The sequence below is a fragment of the Camarhynchus parvulus genome, chromosome 12 (genome assembly GCF_901933205.1).
Source record: "Camarhynchus parvulus chromosome 12, STF_HiC, whole genome shotgun sequence".
In the NCBI taxonomy this organism is placed as follows: Eukaryota; Metazoa; Chordata; class Aves; order Passeriformes; family Thraupidae; genus Camarhynchus; species Camarhynchus parvulus.
The window spans coordinates 16197505-16213556 of NC_044582.1; the positions used below are offsets into that span (position 1 = coordinate 16197505).

At 43.6% G+C, this 16052-nt stretch overlaps 1 protein-coding gene across 8 annotated transcripts in view; it reads right to left on the reverse strand.

Annotated features, from left to right (window-relative positions):
- FOXP1 (forkhead box P1) overlaps positions 1-16052 on the reverse strand; it is a 378109-nt gene that overhangs the window by 102142 nt on the left and 259915 nt on the right. For all 8 annotated transcript variants that reach the window (XM_030956506.1, XM_030956498.1, XM_030956504.1 and 5 more), the window contains one exon: positions 9526-9651. In XM_030956506.1, the coding sequence (XP_030812366.1) occupies positions 9526-9651 (126 nt within the window). The remainder of the gene's footprint in view (positions 1-9525; positions 9652-16052) is intronic.

Genomic DNA, 16052 nt, shown 5'->3' on the forward strand with positions numbered 1-16052 from the left:
TTAGTTATTTGAGAAAAGTGCAATTTGATTAGGCTGTCTGAAACGGAGCCAAAGTCTGCAAAATAATAGCTCAATTAAATTTTGTTTTGCTTTCATTTGTCTTATACTTTCCTGAGTGTGATACAGTTGCATATAATCAAGTAAACTAATTCCTTTCAAAATGAGATATTTCGGTGCTTTTTCCATCTCCTCTTAAAGTTTATTTAATAATCTATTCCATCTTCTCCATGCTTCATCGAACTTCAGCCTGACACAAAGTACATTTCTTTCTTGTGCCTTCAGTCTACTTTAATTTTCCAGGCTTTCAGTGACTTGAGATTATGCGCCATTAATGTTACACCTTAAATAGATTAGTAATTTATAAAAGGAAGATTACACATATCAGGCAAATAAAAACATTTCAGCAACACAACAGCCTTTTCTTTGCACACACCACAAAATATTTTGCCAACCTGACGACACAGCTGTAAAACTGTCAAGCTCCAAAGCCACATCCAAGCAGCATTTACAATTGTTTCCCTGGGTTTAGTTTCTACTTATTCTGTTATGTTGCACTTGTTGCCCTGAAACTTCAATATTAGCTCTAGAGATTTAAACACATGAGGCAAACAGCTGCTCTCCTCCACTTCAGCAAGCCAGATCAAAATGCCTTCTCTTTTTCTCTCCTGCCTTTTTTTTTCTTCCTCCTTTCTTTTTAAACAAATTGCTGCAAACCAAGTATTTCTGGCAAAGCTGGTGGTTTTGGGGCAAAATTCTGCTCTGTGCTTATCACTGCAGACTCCTCCAGCGCAAACTCCTCTCAGTCAGTGTGTGAGGAACACCAGCACTTCCCCATTCTGACTAAAGAAACTTTACCTTGAGGATTAAAAAATATAAATAAAAAAGTCACAGCAACTTAGCTGCTATGTAGATGAGTCTATGATTTAAATTAAAACACTAAACATTTAAACATTAACTTTTCACACTTCTGTTAAAAAAAAGCAGCAGCATGTACTCATTGAGAGAATTATTTTATCTGAGATTTTTGATACACAGTACTTTTCCTTTAGTGTTTTTTAAACATATTTATTGCAAAGTGTGAACACAAAGGGACAAGCTGAAATAGGTATCTGGCAGGCTCTTCCCAGTGCGTGCTGCTGAAAGCCACAAGTACTACTGCAGTTGTGACAAACCTGTTATTTCGCTGTAGGAAGGCAGCGACTCCTCCAGCACTCCCTGCCCTGCCTTGGGCAGCTCTTTAGAACGTTCCTGCAACAAAATAACCTTAAAAACCGAGAGGCATCTCAAGTCCGTGGAAGTTCAAAATGGGATATGTCCTATTTAAAATGTAGAGAGCTACTAAATATGACAACCATTTGATGTATGAAAATTATTCACAACCAAAAACAGACAGTCTGGAAATAGCTGGGATGACTTCATTTAGACAGAATTACCCAAATCTGTTTCTAATATACACAGTACACATAATAAATTTTTACAATATGACAAGGAAAACAAACTTAATAAAAGTTCCTGATCTTTTGTTACACAAGCAAGCTATAGCCATGCTATGTTTATAATATTTTGCCCATGATATCACAGCTCAGTAACAAAAGCTAAGCACCACACAAAACAGTTTCTAGGTATGACTTCACCTCACCGTGCCAGCACTGCACCCATCAGCCTGGCAGAACTACTTTCCCCAGCCCACAGCCCGTGCTTGCTGGGTTGATTTTGACTAAGAGTTTCCTTTTCTCCTTCTCCCAGGCTCCCTCTGCCTTGGGAAGCTGTGGATCTCTGTGACAGGAGTTTGTTTTTTCCAACTACACCAGGACTCATCTGAACGGTAAGAGATTTTTTAGCCTGTTTCCTTCACTCCTGGTTATTTGACAAGTGCTTGAAAACCCTGTTATAAACAATCTCTGTAGGAAAACAGATGATGTCTTACGATCACAGAAGGTAATTTTTTCAAGAACCCAACTTTTTGAGCATTTCCCAGATGCACCGCGTCAATCTTCCCGCGTTTGACTATCTCAGCTGGTTTTCCAGCCCGGGCATCGCGCCAGGCAGGCCGGACTGCCCCTCATTGTCACTTCTGTTCGATGGCACTTGCACCCACTGCTGTTATTCCAGGCTTCAGGAAATTTTCTAACCACTGGACAGGCTCCAGCACTGCGCACTAATAAGTTGCAGATTGCAGCACTCCAAGTGTGTGTGTGTGTGTGTGTGTGTGTGTGTGTGTGTGTGCATGCGTGTGTCAGATCGGGGCCACACTTTGTAGGAGGGGGGAAAAAAACAGTAGTTCAAAAATGCTGCCTACTCAAATTGACAGAAAAGTGACCCCTGCACTTCATCAGAAATTCCTGCAGACTGACAAAATAAAGGAGTTTGCTTTTATCACACACAGTAAGGCTCATATGGAAAAATGGAAACACTACATCACTCGACCTTAGGTTGCCCCCTTTTCAACCGCAGATGAATATTATGTATAAAAATTGTAAATCAATTTGAGATGTATTAAAGGAGATTCTCTTTTTCTGTATTAAAGGTAATACCTTTTAATCTCAAGATTTATTTTGTAATGTCAAGTAAATGAGAAAGACTTAATTTCCGTAACTGAATTTTGTTACTCTTAAGTCTCTTCAGCATCTCTGCATGGTGTTCACAGAATTTCCTACCCTTTGCTTTGCATTAGGAAATAATGAGCAAGCAGCACTTACCCAACACTGAGTCACAAATATTTGCCTACATTAACAGAGCATTAAAAGCCATTTTAAACAACTTAAGGAAATTGTGCTAGCCTTTGAACTGTGATTCACTATTAGGAGAAATTAGGAAACTTTTCCTCTTCTCAAGGCAAAAATCAGCTGCCGTAACCTCCTTGTAATATCATTAGGTCCTAGAGCAGATTTTCCTCTTACAGATCCTCATACACAATAGATTTCTTTGCTTAATGAAACTACTTCTGAAATTTTCCTACACTCGGCGTTGGGTACTTTGAAATTTCAATCCTTTCACATCCTTGAACTCTCATCAACATTTTTTTCCAGACTGTGTCAATAAAATTGATTACTTGCAGTTCTGAACTCTGTTCTGCACATGGAAATAAAACAATTTGTTTTAAAGTATTTTCTGAAGAAAGCAGAACTTGGCAATCGTATCTCCAAGATCAAAAATAAAAAAGAAGAAAGAGGGACAATCCAACCAAGCGAGCCTTGCCCACGAGAAGCAAAACAAAAAGAAACCTCTCCAGCAAACAAAAAAGAAGCGAGGTCCTGATTTCATGATTTTATCACGGCAGCAAGGCAGGCTCAATCCCTGACATCCCCACATCACCAGGCTCGCTGCTGTCCTCCTGACTGATATATCTCCCTGTCGGATGTGAACGATCTTTTCGGATCATTAATATGTTCATTAATTTGTTATCAATTGTGGCTCGCTGTACTTGTGCCGTGCAGTCGCACACGGACGGACCCCTGGCTCCCCGGCTGTTGAGATGCCTCATACCCACAACCGATCTGTTGCTTTTACAAGTTTAATCTCGGTATTAAGGAGCTGATTGCGGAACCATGTCGCTATAACATCTTCAACCCAGCTGTACATCATATAAACCGCTATAGGAGGGGGCAGTCTCCCATCATTCCTGGCAGCAGCACATACCTTTAACTCCCTTATCTGTAATACTACAAAATACCGCTCTCATTTCTTCCCAAGCACAAGTGGACTACCAGCAAGGGTCCAACAGTGTTATTCCTAATTACCTTTTTTTCACTCTTGATCCTGTGGCGCTCATAATTAGTTACCTGGGGCTGCAATCCAATTTGAAGTGATGACAAGAAAGTGATCCATGAAAAAGTAATAAGTTAAATCCAATTTCAGCCTTCCTCTAATTAAATGCACATGGAACTAATGACTCAAACCCTACCATTTCAGTGATAATGGTAATTAGCGAGGTGGGAGTCACTCTCTTTTTTCAACACTGTAGGTGTAAACCACAAGGTAAAATGGCAGGAGCACTCTTAATTACATGTGTCATTTTGTCAGCAATTTACACATTTCTGACCAGTCAGGAAGGTTTCATTTGTTTTCCCCTTCCCCGAGGTGGGTAAGGCACGTTCAGGCTCTGGCACTGCCCGCCCCACATTCCCACTCCCAACCTGGGCAGAAATCACAGTTTTTACAAACCTGTTCTGTAAATGCTTAATGTCAAAGCAGAAAACCTGCAAGAAAATGATACTCAGGGTGCTCTAACAGGATACAGGGCTGAAAATGAGGGATCCTGGCTTCCACTTTGCCCCTCAGGACTGACTTCTTTCCAGCACTCAAATGCCAAACTCCCAAATATCCCAGCAGAGCTGCACACCTCAACACCACTGAGGGCCTGCAGCTCTCCAACCTTGGGAGAGTCACTTAATATCTCTCTGTCAGGGTTTACATGGCTATAAAATGGGAATAATCATGTTTGCTGACAGTACCTCACACTGCCAGCTCTCCAAATATACTGGTATTTTCCTAGAAGCTTCATTTTTTTGAATCATGATATTACAGGATAATCACAGGCTTCTTTTAAGAATAAACAAACACATTTGTCACCTTTCTGCTCAGTCTAAAAAACTGAATAGTAAATGCTTTAAAAAAATATTAAAAGACAGCAAAAAAGGCCCATAGGTGTCATGAAAAAAAACCCCTTAGTATCAAAATTTTCAAGCTGATCATGTAATTTTGAGGATCTGACTCAGATTTTGTTCTGTTTGTGGGGTGGATGATGTCTGCATTTCACAGACACATTCCAAGAACTGACTAACATTCATAATTGGCTTAGGGGTGAAAAATAAATAAGAACTAAGGGGTTCTTTGGCAGAAACCAGCAAAACTCAACTTTGCTTAATTTCCAAAGTCAGAAACAGATAATGAAAGATTCAAGGGAAATTTTCACAGGCAAACTTCAAACCCTGCAGAAGCAAAATCTTGACCCAAGCTGATTTGGTGGCAAAATTCCCACTGGCTTGACCGAGGCCAGATTCTGATCAATTTCTGTATTGAAGAGTGAAACAGAGAGATAGTAATACAAATAGAATAAAAAATTACTTCATTTGCTGAGACAATGTCTCTAGCAGTTGTTAAATTTACCACTCTGTAAAAAAGGTTCCCTGGGTGTAAAACCTGAGACAACATAACTGAGACTTGTGCGCTCCAAGTGAAACGGAGCATACCCTGCCCTTCACCTCTCGGTGTTTATTACGTTGTCAAACTAAAGATTTCTAATTTCATAAAAAAAACAATACTAATTGCCCCCAACATCAAGCTACAGTGATTTTTTTCCTCTTGCCCTCTTCTATTTCTCAAGATACTGGAAAGATATATTAAGATAATACAGCATGCAAATTAAATTCTACAAAAGCCCAGCCAAAAGGCTGCTTTAAAAAGCAGCGGTATGCAAAGGCGAGGACAGCTCTGTCCTCTCAGCCTCCCCCAGTCTCACCCTGAGAATTTAAACCAAACCCAAATTCTTTTCTTGGCTGTGACTTAAAGGGAAGATTTATTTTTTTGTTTTGCCAAGCAAAAACAAAAGTTTCCATCCCAGTAATTTCATTATTTTTTCTCTCCAAACACAGGCAGGTTAATGATCAGACAAGAAATCTCATTTAGTAACATAAAAAAAAGTCAAGTGATGGGTTTGAATTGCGAGATACTGATTTGGACATCCTAAATTTGTTTTCAGTCCAGTATCCAACTTCCAGCTCAACGCAATACACAACATTTACATCTTTAAAAAAAATTGTATTTTTAGTATTGCCAAAACACACATGCACTTTTACTTTCTTGGGAGAAAAATGTGTCTCTTGATTTGTTTCCAATCTGTGTGCTCTTGCCAGCAACTAAAATGCTTGAAGAACCAAAATGAATAATCGGTAAGAGCATCGGCAATTAAAGCTGCAAATTTTAATCAATACATCTATTAATACAGATATATTTATCTTGGCCAGGAAAAATGTGCACATTTTCAAAATCCTAAGCATACCTGGTCTGTTAAATTATTTGTTTCACATATTCAAGGAAATCCACTGTCTATGGCAAATATATTATCAAACAGCCTTTAGTCTTTTTTTCACTTCCAGTAATTTTTGTGGAACTGGTATTTTTTACGTTCTTTCCCCAACTGCTGGTTATTAAATCCATTTCTTAACTTTCAATTTTCTTTTGTTTGTGTCATCAGGCTGCGAAACCGGAGGTCACTGCCAAATCTAAACCACGGCAGTGTGTGATAGGCTCAAAATGTGAGTCATCCTGTATTTGGAGATTTGGGGTTTTTCAGCTATCAGCAGAGCACATCTCCAGTCCTGCATCCAAGTTCTTACACACTGAGTATCTCACGATCTGCTAAAAGCAGATCTTCAGGTAGAGCTGCCAAGATCAAGAGACCCCAAACAGCATTGCAGGAGCCCACTGTCATTTAAACACACTGAAGACACCATGTCCCAGTGTGGCCACAGGATGCTGGGATATATTTAAGTACCTTGGCTATTTAATCAGGGAATAAAGAAGGAATAGAGGAAATTATCCAGAAGGTGAGAACAGATTAGCTACACAGTATATACCAGATTAATCTGCGTCTGTTTGTGGTGGTGGGGTTTAGAGGGTGCATTTCCAGCCCCAGAAGGGGCCCCTCCTCCTGGGGCAGGCAGGGCCACGGAACATTTCAGTGGGAGAAGCAGCAGCCCAGGCAGACAGCATCCCTCCCTGTTCCATGCAAAGCTCCCCAGCACTCGTGCTGGGCGCTGCTCACCAGTGCCCTCGCCAAGCACAGCAGGGATGAGCGACGCCTATGGTGTTCTTGTTATACATGAAGCCTGTTTGTCACAAAAAAAGCAAGGTGACTGCTAACTGCTGTGGCTATTAAATGAGACATCTATTTTTGTAAGGGAAGCCCAAAGAGACCTTGTTCATTATTTAAACAAACCTATGAAAAACGGGCACGTTTCCCCCACCCTTGATATTTATTCTATGTACTGTCAGCAATAGGTATCACCTCATCGGCATGGCCCCATCTGACTTGAGGGGGTGTGGGTGCTTGTGTGAGTGCAATTTTACTGAAAAATTCTACCCCCAGCAGCACCATCTCCTTTCAGCAACAGATTTTCATTACAGGGATGCACTTGGGGGTGTTACATCCAAGAGGACTTCCAGTATGTTTCAGACTGCAAAAGCACCAGGAATGAGAAGGGGAAAAAAAAAAAAAAGACTGGGCAGTCATTTGAATCAGTGAGTGACAGGCTGGGCCAGCTCTCTGTATACATTAATAAATTAGAATTTTAATTGTGTCTCTGACTGCAGGAGCTGCTCCAGTACTTTAATACGTACCAACAATTGGCTATGTTATGGAATCCACGATGTGGCCTTCACTGTTGACCTCTGCAACACAATTCCCAGTCTGACTACGGAAACTGTTTGGTTTGATCCTTTCAACTTATTTGAATCCTGACAAATAAGCTCACAGCTGAAAGGTCAACACAGTCATATTTCATCCTCTGGAGCTATTCTTAAGACATCTGCACAACAAAGCACTTCTTTTAGTACCTGACACTGGACCTAGCCAGCACAATCTCTCATTAAAAATGTCCCCAGTGGAAGAGTCTATTAAAAGGCATATGGATCAGCTATGGATTTACCAAATAAAATATTTTTGAAAGCATTAATGTAACGCTTTGGATTATGGCTCTTGACGCTGCCAATAAAACGTATATTTGCCCAATGACAAAATGCTTCATACTTTCCAAAAGAATAATAGCCCGGCTGTAAAGCACGAGGTGTTGTCCAGCAGCCGGAGCACAGGGGTGGGAGCCAGGAACTCATGAATCTTAATCCTACCTCTAAACCCAATTCCCTCTGTGATCCTAAGTGAGTTGCTTAACCCGCATCCCTCAGTTTCCCAGTCCAGAACTGGGATAATGCTACTTACTTATCAGACTTTCCTTCTGGGGATGTTTTGGAGATTAGTATTTGCAAAATGCTTTGAAGATGAAATCACTACACCAAAGCTCAGCGTTGTCCACGCTGGGCCAAGGGCTGCAGTTAACAGCTATTCCTCACTCGGGCAAAACTCCCCTTCAACTCCCCATCAGCTTTATTTGGGTAAGAACCACAGAATCAGGCCCTCTCACTTTACTGTCAAGGCCTCTAGTGATGTTGGCTTTACCTTCCATATTCTACTACATATTTAAAGAGCCTAGCATCCGTATTTTTGCAGGGAAATAATCTGAAGCACATATAAAAGGCAAGAGAAGCAGCAATGCTGTCAGGGAGCTCATGGTGATAGTATATCAAACTAAAAAAAAAAAAAAAGTAGAAAGAGCAAAAGAGACATGAGTTTGACAACGTGCTATGACAACAAGAGGGAAAAAAAAAATCCGGAAAGAATTTGGGGCTACAGAGGCTGAAGCATCAGATATAGAAGAGCGAGATAAGATAAATGTCCCAGCTAAAGGGCTTTGTGCAACTGCAGCTGAACTCCTGCATTCAGAACCTTATTATCAAAAATCCACTGACATGCTGCAATTGCAATTGCAGTAATAAAAGCAATAACCAGCTGCAAACCAGCAAAGTGGTCAAGGGTCTGGAAGTGCCAGTTTATGAAATACATAAAGAACTAGATACATATAATTTGCCAAAACTGGCAAGTACATGTTAGTATCTCAGATGTTTGAGGAGTGCGAACACGAGGCAAGGCAAGGGACTGACTCAGTATTTATACAAGCAGTATTACTTGGAGCAAGAGGATGGAATTAAAGTGGAAAGTTCCTGAGCGTCTGCTTTGTTATGGAAAACTATCTGAAGGAAAATAATAGCAGTCCCACCATCACTTGGGACTTCTAGCACTAGAATAGCAAGAAAAAAAAAAAAAGGAGAAAAAAAAGGAACCGTGATACATGACCTAATAGGTCTTTCTTGTCTTTAACTCCCTGTGATTTATCCCACAAGACTAGCAGAATGTACTCCAAAGCCCCATATGTGTGCATACATCTTCTGTTTGGGAATGCTGTATTGGTTTTAGCTCTCTGAATTCATAACAGCATAAAGCCCTCTAATATTTAGATTTTATTTCTGAAGATGTCCATAAATCAGCAGACAATAAAAGGGGGAAAAACACACCGATGATATGATATCCTAGCATTTCCCAATATCCTTGACACAGCAAATCAACGGTTTGAGTGAACACAGACTACAAATGGAACAGCAATCAAACAGAAATGTTAATGCAAATCTCCTATGCACACTGACACAGTAACAAAAGCTATTCCATTTTGTCATGATCCAACCCTACCAGATGCTAATAAAAGTACACGCTCACAATTTGTAAATATGCCGTAGGTGGGACTTTCAAGAGCACCCAGCATCAATCCTGCTGCCACTTACACCAGCCACAGCCACTCTGTGGACACAGGGAGGAAGCCCCTGAAGGTTCCATCCCAGCATCTGCACAGAAGATGCATTTATTCAGCTTTTACAAGCCCCAGACCCTCACAGATGCTCACAGGCTCCCCTTACCTGAAGGGCTGGCTGTTTGTCATTCCTCTTCGGAGACTTTAATCCACTAACTTGTTGCTGCTGCTGCTGCTGCTGTTGCTGCTGCTGCTGCTGTTGCAGGAGAAGCTGTCGTGCCACCTGGAGAGCCTGTAGGGAGAAAGAGGTTGGAGAATTGAGTTCAGAGTCAAGAGGGCATGGGGAGCTACACAAGCAGCATAGGGGCAAGGCAATCCCTGGTTGTGGGGTACTACTCCACTCCTGATGCACCTCCACTGAGGAAAGCAGTGACTTCCACAAAAATAACACCTCACATGCAATGGGGTGGGGTATCCCACCACTGATTTCCCATTTTGACTAAGGAGAAAAACAGCAGCAGCTGATGTTTGCCTCCTGGGTGGAAGCCTCAAGTAACTGCAGGAATCCTGGTGGTGAGCTCCATGGAGTGGTTGTTGTCCCCATGAAGCAGCTCACAGCCCTCCTCCCTAATGGGCAGGCTCCTTTGCTTTTAGCTTTCAGATGCCTCCTCTCCAGCAGATCAGGTTGGGTTTACAGAAGAGGGCAGTCATATATCACTGTCTGCTCCCCTGATCCCAAGAACATCAGAGAAGCTTCTGGAAGGCCATGGTGGGAGAAAGAGGAGAGGCAGCAGCAGGCAGAGCCATGCTGCAAGGAGCTGGAGAGAATGCAAAGAAAAGCAGGGAAGCATTTCACCTCACCAAAATCCAGAACTTGGACTTTAATGATCCTTGTGGGTCCCTTCCAGCTTAGGATATTCTATGATCCTATGAAAATCATTGTCAGCTCATGATGGACCAGCTGTGGGGACTCAGTGGGAGGGGGCACAGCAGTAAAGGGACAATGTGACACTGGAGGGGCAAGGGACATGACCCTGAAAGCATGAGCACACAGGATGTGGGGGAATTATTGCAAAATGTCATCCAAAGCAGAGAAGAGTCCTTCAACACTGGAGCTGCTCTGCAAGGCCCGATTTCTCCATCAGGTGGGGAAAAGAAAGCAAGAGGAGATAAGAGAGGAAAAGATGAGGAGCAAGTCCTTGCCCTGGCTCCCTCCTGGCTCCCCAGCCAGGGGACAGCAAGGATGATCCCTGCAAGACAGACTGTGGCACAGCTGAGGCTGTGCTGGCGAGACCCCAGCCTGCTGCTCCCGGAGGATTCACCAGCACCGGACCCGGGCCTCTCTGGTCTCCTTGGAGACGTTCAGTACATGTGTAGGTGGAAAAGTGGGAAGGCTGAAGACTTCATTAATGTAAAACAAGAAAAATAGTCCCTTTGCAAGATGCCTACATGGAAGGAGGGAAAAAGCCTTCCCCACTCCTACTGTGTATGTTCTCTGAGTGATTTAATTAATACCTATTTAATTAAGAAGTCAGATATGCTTCAGGTTTCACTTGCTCCTTCAAGTTGCAGTGTTTAATCTCAGCGCAGAACTGCTGGGAAAGGTTTGATATCAAGGTCAGCAAACTCGAACCCAACTCCCCCGCCCCAGTAAAACCTTGTTATTTTAATTGCCTAGACCCATCTTTTTACTTTTGGAGAGATATTGGTCAGCTCAGCGGACTGAAGAACCACCACTGCTGACCAGGGCAAGTGGGCAGGAGAGAGCTTATAATGCTCTGGCAATAAGCCCTCCTTTCCAATTTAATAACAAGTCTCCACTGGATCAGAAAAGCTCTCTAGGGGTGGATGCGATTTCCAGCAGAGCTTGGCACGGTGCAGGTAAAATTGGATTTTGCGTTTCAAGCTGGTTGGAGCTTAGTGCACCCATAACATCTCTGAATTGGTCCATGTTCTTGCAATGGGTGCAGGGAGCTGCTGGGCACGGATCTGGGCTCCAGTCACACACAGCCACCACCCCCTCAATGGTGCACCATCAAGAACCAGGAAACCCTGCAGCCTACCAAAGAATTCAATGCAACAAAAGAAAGCTTTATGCAGAAAGCGCTAAGAACAGTTAAAAAATACCTTATTTTTATTGAATTAACTTATTTAGCTGTTAAAGCATCTTCAAGGGTGGGCAGAGGCAGCAGAAATAAAGCCTACAAGACTTAAGGGGATAGGCAACAAATACTCACTTATTTAACAGGAGTGTTGTATGGCTTATTTAATTAATGAATACTTGTAAAGCACTCTGAGTTGCTCAGACAAGAAGCTCTATACAGTACAAGCGCAACATATTATTATATATTATTAAGACTGGCTCTGCAGAAGAATAATTCCAGGTAAATGTGCAATCAAATGATCATTTTAGTTCCCAGTAATTAGATTCAATAGGCCAAAAAAAACCACAGAAGCCTTTCTTTAATCATACACTAAACAATCAGAACATCCCTAACCTTTCAAGCTACAGCCTTTTTGAATAAAACATCATCAACTTATAGATATTATTCCAAAAAGAACCAGTCACCATATGTGTTGTCTCTTTGAAATACAGTTGCTATAGCAGACCCTGCATGCATTTCATGTGATATGATCATATTCTATCCGTTCTGGCAGCTGAGAGGTTGCACAATTAAACTGGCTGCCAGAAATTTTTTGAAGATTCCCAGAACAAGTAGCCATGCAAGAAATGCCTGCTCTCTACTTGAGCTGGCCACGAAGCTCCATGCAGCTTGGTGGGGTGGCCACTGCTACCATAAACCCTTACCATGACTGACCCCACAGCAATGAGGGTCTCTGGCTGTGGGGACAGCCTGGCACTGGCAGAGCTCTGCTGGAGGAAAGCCAGAGCTCCAGTCCAGCTGCACAGCACCCACATCCCTCACACCCACCACTCTGAGGGTCTCCATTCAAGGTGACATCCTACACCACCCCATTCCATGTCCAGGTGTCACCTCTGCTGGTACAAACCTGGTGGGACCAGAGTTGGCAAGAGGGAAGGACCATCACAGAGGGTGGAGCAGGGCAGGAAGGAAAGGATTAGAAAGAATAAAAGTGGGCTAGAGGGAGTGTCAGGGATACAAACAGCCAGGATGGACAGGAACATCAAAGGCAAAAAACAAGGTAGATGCAAGTGAGATGACAACATGCTGACATTCCAGGGACTACAGCTTGAAATGGCATTTCCCATTTCTCCTCTTGAGATTTCGCTTTTTCACTTACAAATAACTGACAGCAATGAAAGCTGAGCATCAGATGAGCTCGGGTTTAAGATGTGGAAGGTTGTGTATAGCTCAGATATGCTTCTTACTGAGCATCTGCATCAAGGAGCTACCAAGTCCTTGGTGCTACAGTGAATCCAGCGATCCCACATCCCTCTGCCTTTCTACTTCTCCCTGCTCAGCCTTTCCTTCCTCCTACCTCAGTCCTGTCCTTGCCACTTCCAAGCCTCATCCACACTCCTCACACATGACAGGACATGTACAAGAAAGATGGCTGGCTTGGGATACACTGACCCTCCTTCCTCTCACTCACAAAATACTTCAAGCCTCTTTAGGGTTTGCCTTCATGGAATTAGCTTGCTGATATCAGTTCAAGCCCTGTGGACAGCCGTACAACCCAAGCCAAGAAGCATCACACCTCTGCCCCCTTCCCTGGTTCCAGGCAGTGCTGCTCCTGCACGGAGCTCATCCCTGGCGTGGGAGCCCTGCTGAGGCTGCCGGTGCTGCACAGTGCTCAGGCGAGGATAGACAGGGAAATTAATTTGAGTGAAGTCAGTCCCACAACCTTCATCAGCACGGAGATTCGCAAGCAGGCCTGTACATTAATAAAGCTTCCTGTGGGAGTAGATGTTGCCTTTGATTTGCATGTGAATTCAATGCTAGTGAGAAGTGCCAGACTGTCAGACATGGAGACCAAAGTCTCTTATCTTTCCAAAAGCTTCTGTAGCAGTTTCCCCACATTTCCTTAATCATCTGCCTTGTCCTCAACTTACTGAACAGGCAGTAGAGAGTAAAGCTGGATTCGGTTCAACTCCTGCTGCTGCCAAGTCCTGAAACAAGGGTGCCACGACTGTTTACTGCTAGCCAACAGCTCTGCTAACGTGGCCCTCTCCTCACAAGCAGGTGCTCTGACATCTCCAAGCTCTTTTCACACATTCCTCCCCACTGCCATAGTTACATCTTAAATCTCCACCACGTGCTTGCAAGTGAACAACTGCCAGGGGCCGTGAAAAAGCAGCTCGTGTTTGTATGTCCAGACAACAGCATCTTCCTTTAAGGTGGAGATGCCAAGAGCCCCTGAAACCACAGAGGTGCTTCAAATACCTGGCTCTGTATTTACCACCAGCCACGTTATCTGCACTGCTCAAAGAGCCTGCAAGCCTGGACAGAGCTTCTTGGGACACCCAGAGATCCAGACACCAAACGTGGCCTCCAGCAGTGAATCACAGAGCAGCAGTAACCATCCTCCTCTCTGCACCAAAACCCAAAGGGGAAATCCTCCCACTTACTGGGAAAAAAAGAGAGAAAGGAAAGCATCCCTCTGAAAATGAATCTTCCATGGGTTTTGGTCACTATAAACATGGATTTGGAAGGACAACATCAGGAAAAGGCTGCCTACCAACCAAGTCATCCTATGCCTAAATGCAAGGTACAGCAAATGAACTCCCAAGGTGTTTTCTTATCCATTAGGAAATCACCCAGACATAAGGAGATTTTCTGATCTAAAACAGAGATCAGTAAAAAGGCAACTGAAATACAGAGCTTGAAGACATTGCACAAACTTGGAATGGTATTTGAGAGTCAACACTGGGTGACACCTAACCCAGGAAAAATGTTAACAGTACATTAACTGTGAGATGAATCAAGCCTGTTTCATTCACAGCGTAAGTGGGAAGCCCCACTGAAAAGCCCTCTCCCTGTGCTTAGGGAAGTGGCAACCATTTATTATTTCCCAACCACTTAAGCACCAGGAGGGGGGAAAAAAGTACACATTTGAGATGACCAAGACAATTTTATTGCAAGACAGACAGAACGTGACTTGTTTGCCCAGCTGTTGTTTGCCCAGAACACTGGGCACTGTTATCACCCCAGTTACTGTTGTAATTCAACATTTCCATGCAAGCACCTTGACCTTTCAGTTTCACCATCCTCTTTGGGCAAGCTATGACGAAGGGTAAAAATGCAGCCCTGCCTCTCACTTCATGTGGCCAGAAACTCCTGATTCGGGAAGGGGGCTGCGGAAGGGAAATACACTGGAAAAAGAGGGTAGAACTTTAAAAATAGAAATGCTGCTTAAATGCCATATACTTGCTTACAGTGTCAGTACATAAGGAAAACAGTAACAGGATCCAGTCGCATGGAGCCTCTTGCTAACTTGTTCCACCACTGCAGCCAGTACAAGGCAGCAACTCCTCAACTTTTTTCCATCATCCTATTCCTACTGCAGAAAAAGTGCTCCAGCTCCTCCCTTCCCATCTGCTCCAACCGTTATTAATATCAATCCGTTATTAATGAAATACGATGACCTACAGCTATAATAGGCCTGGCTCTAACGCCAGGGGAAGCTTGTTTCTGAACCTGAGGTTTATCAGGCATGGAAAGATCAATCCAGAGAACTTCAGGATGTATGGAAAGGAATGTACACTGGAGGGTGGGGAGATGAGCAGCAGCTATGAGGATCCAAAAAAAGGGGTGTCCTGTTCAACTGCCAATTCCCAGGGCAGTTGGTCAGTAATGAATGGGCTGCCTCCAAAATATCTGGATAAACATGCACCCAGAATTTGCAAGGAGAGCACAAAACAAAATCTCATGTGTTTTTACAGATTCCTAAGGATTCTGGGCCTTTTCAGGTGGACAAAGCTGCTTATCAGGAAAGCAACTTGAGAAAGGAAGAAGGAAGAGTTCCCTGAAATCAGAGGTGGTCTTGTGGCCATGAGAAGTGTCCAAGCAATAAATCTGGAAAGTTAGTTGCCAGCCATCATCATATTCTGTACACAATTTCAGTTGTGGTCATTAAACAGCAAATAGAACAAAACAAGCAAGCAGAGGGAGAAGAGAAGGGAGAAACTTTGAGGGCAAAATCTGCCCTTGGAGCAAACTTCACACTACACTGCACTGGTCCCAGACCTTGTGTGTTGACCTTTGATAGCCATACCCTTGCAAGCTACCACTGCTCCTCAACTTCCCCACTGAGGTTTGGGCAAAGCACAGCGTTGCAGCAGCAGGCATGCAGCTTTCCCATAGTCTATTTCTCCCCACAATTCATGCCGCCTTCAGGCCCTGAGGAATCTCCCCATCAGCAGCTCCAGGCGCCTCTCCCAGCGGAGCATGGGCCACCTCCCAAAAGGGCTTCTTGCTTCCCTTCAGCCTCACAAGGCAAGTACCTTTGTTTCTCCTGGGTGGGACGAGGGGGAATTTAGACTCAGCCAGCAATCTCTCTTCTTTCTCAGCTCCCATCTGTCCTCACACCCCGCTCCACTCCACAGCTGCTCCCAGCAGAGCGGCAAGATGCAGCTCTCAAGCGCGGAAGCCCGGATGCACCCGAGCTTCAGAGATGCTTCATGTCTCTCCCACTCCTGCCTCCTCTACCTCCTCTCCTGCGACACTCTCTTCTCCTGGAGCAGCAGATGTAGAGGAGCGGTGGTAGGAG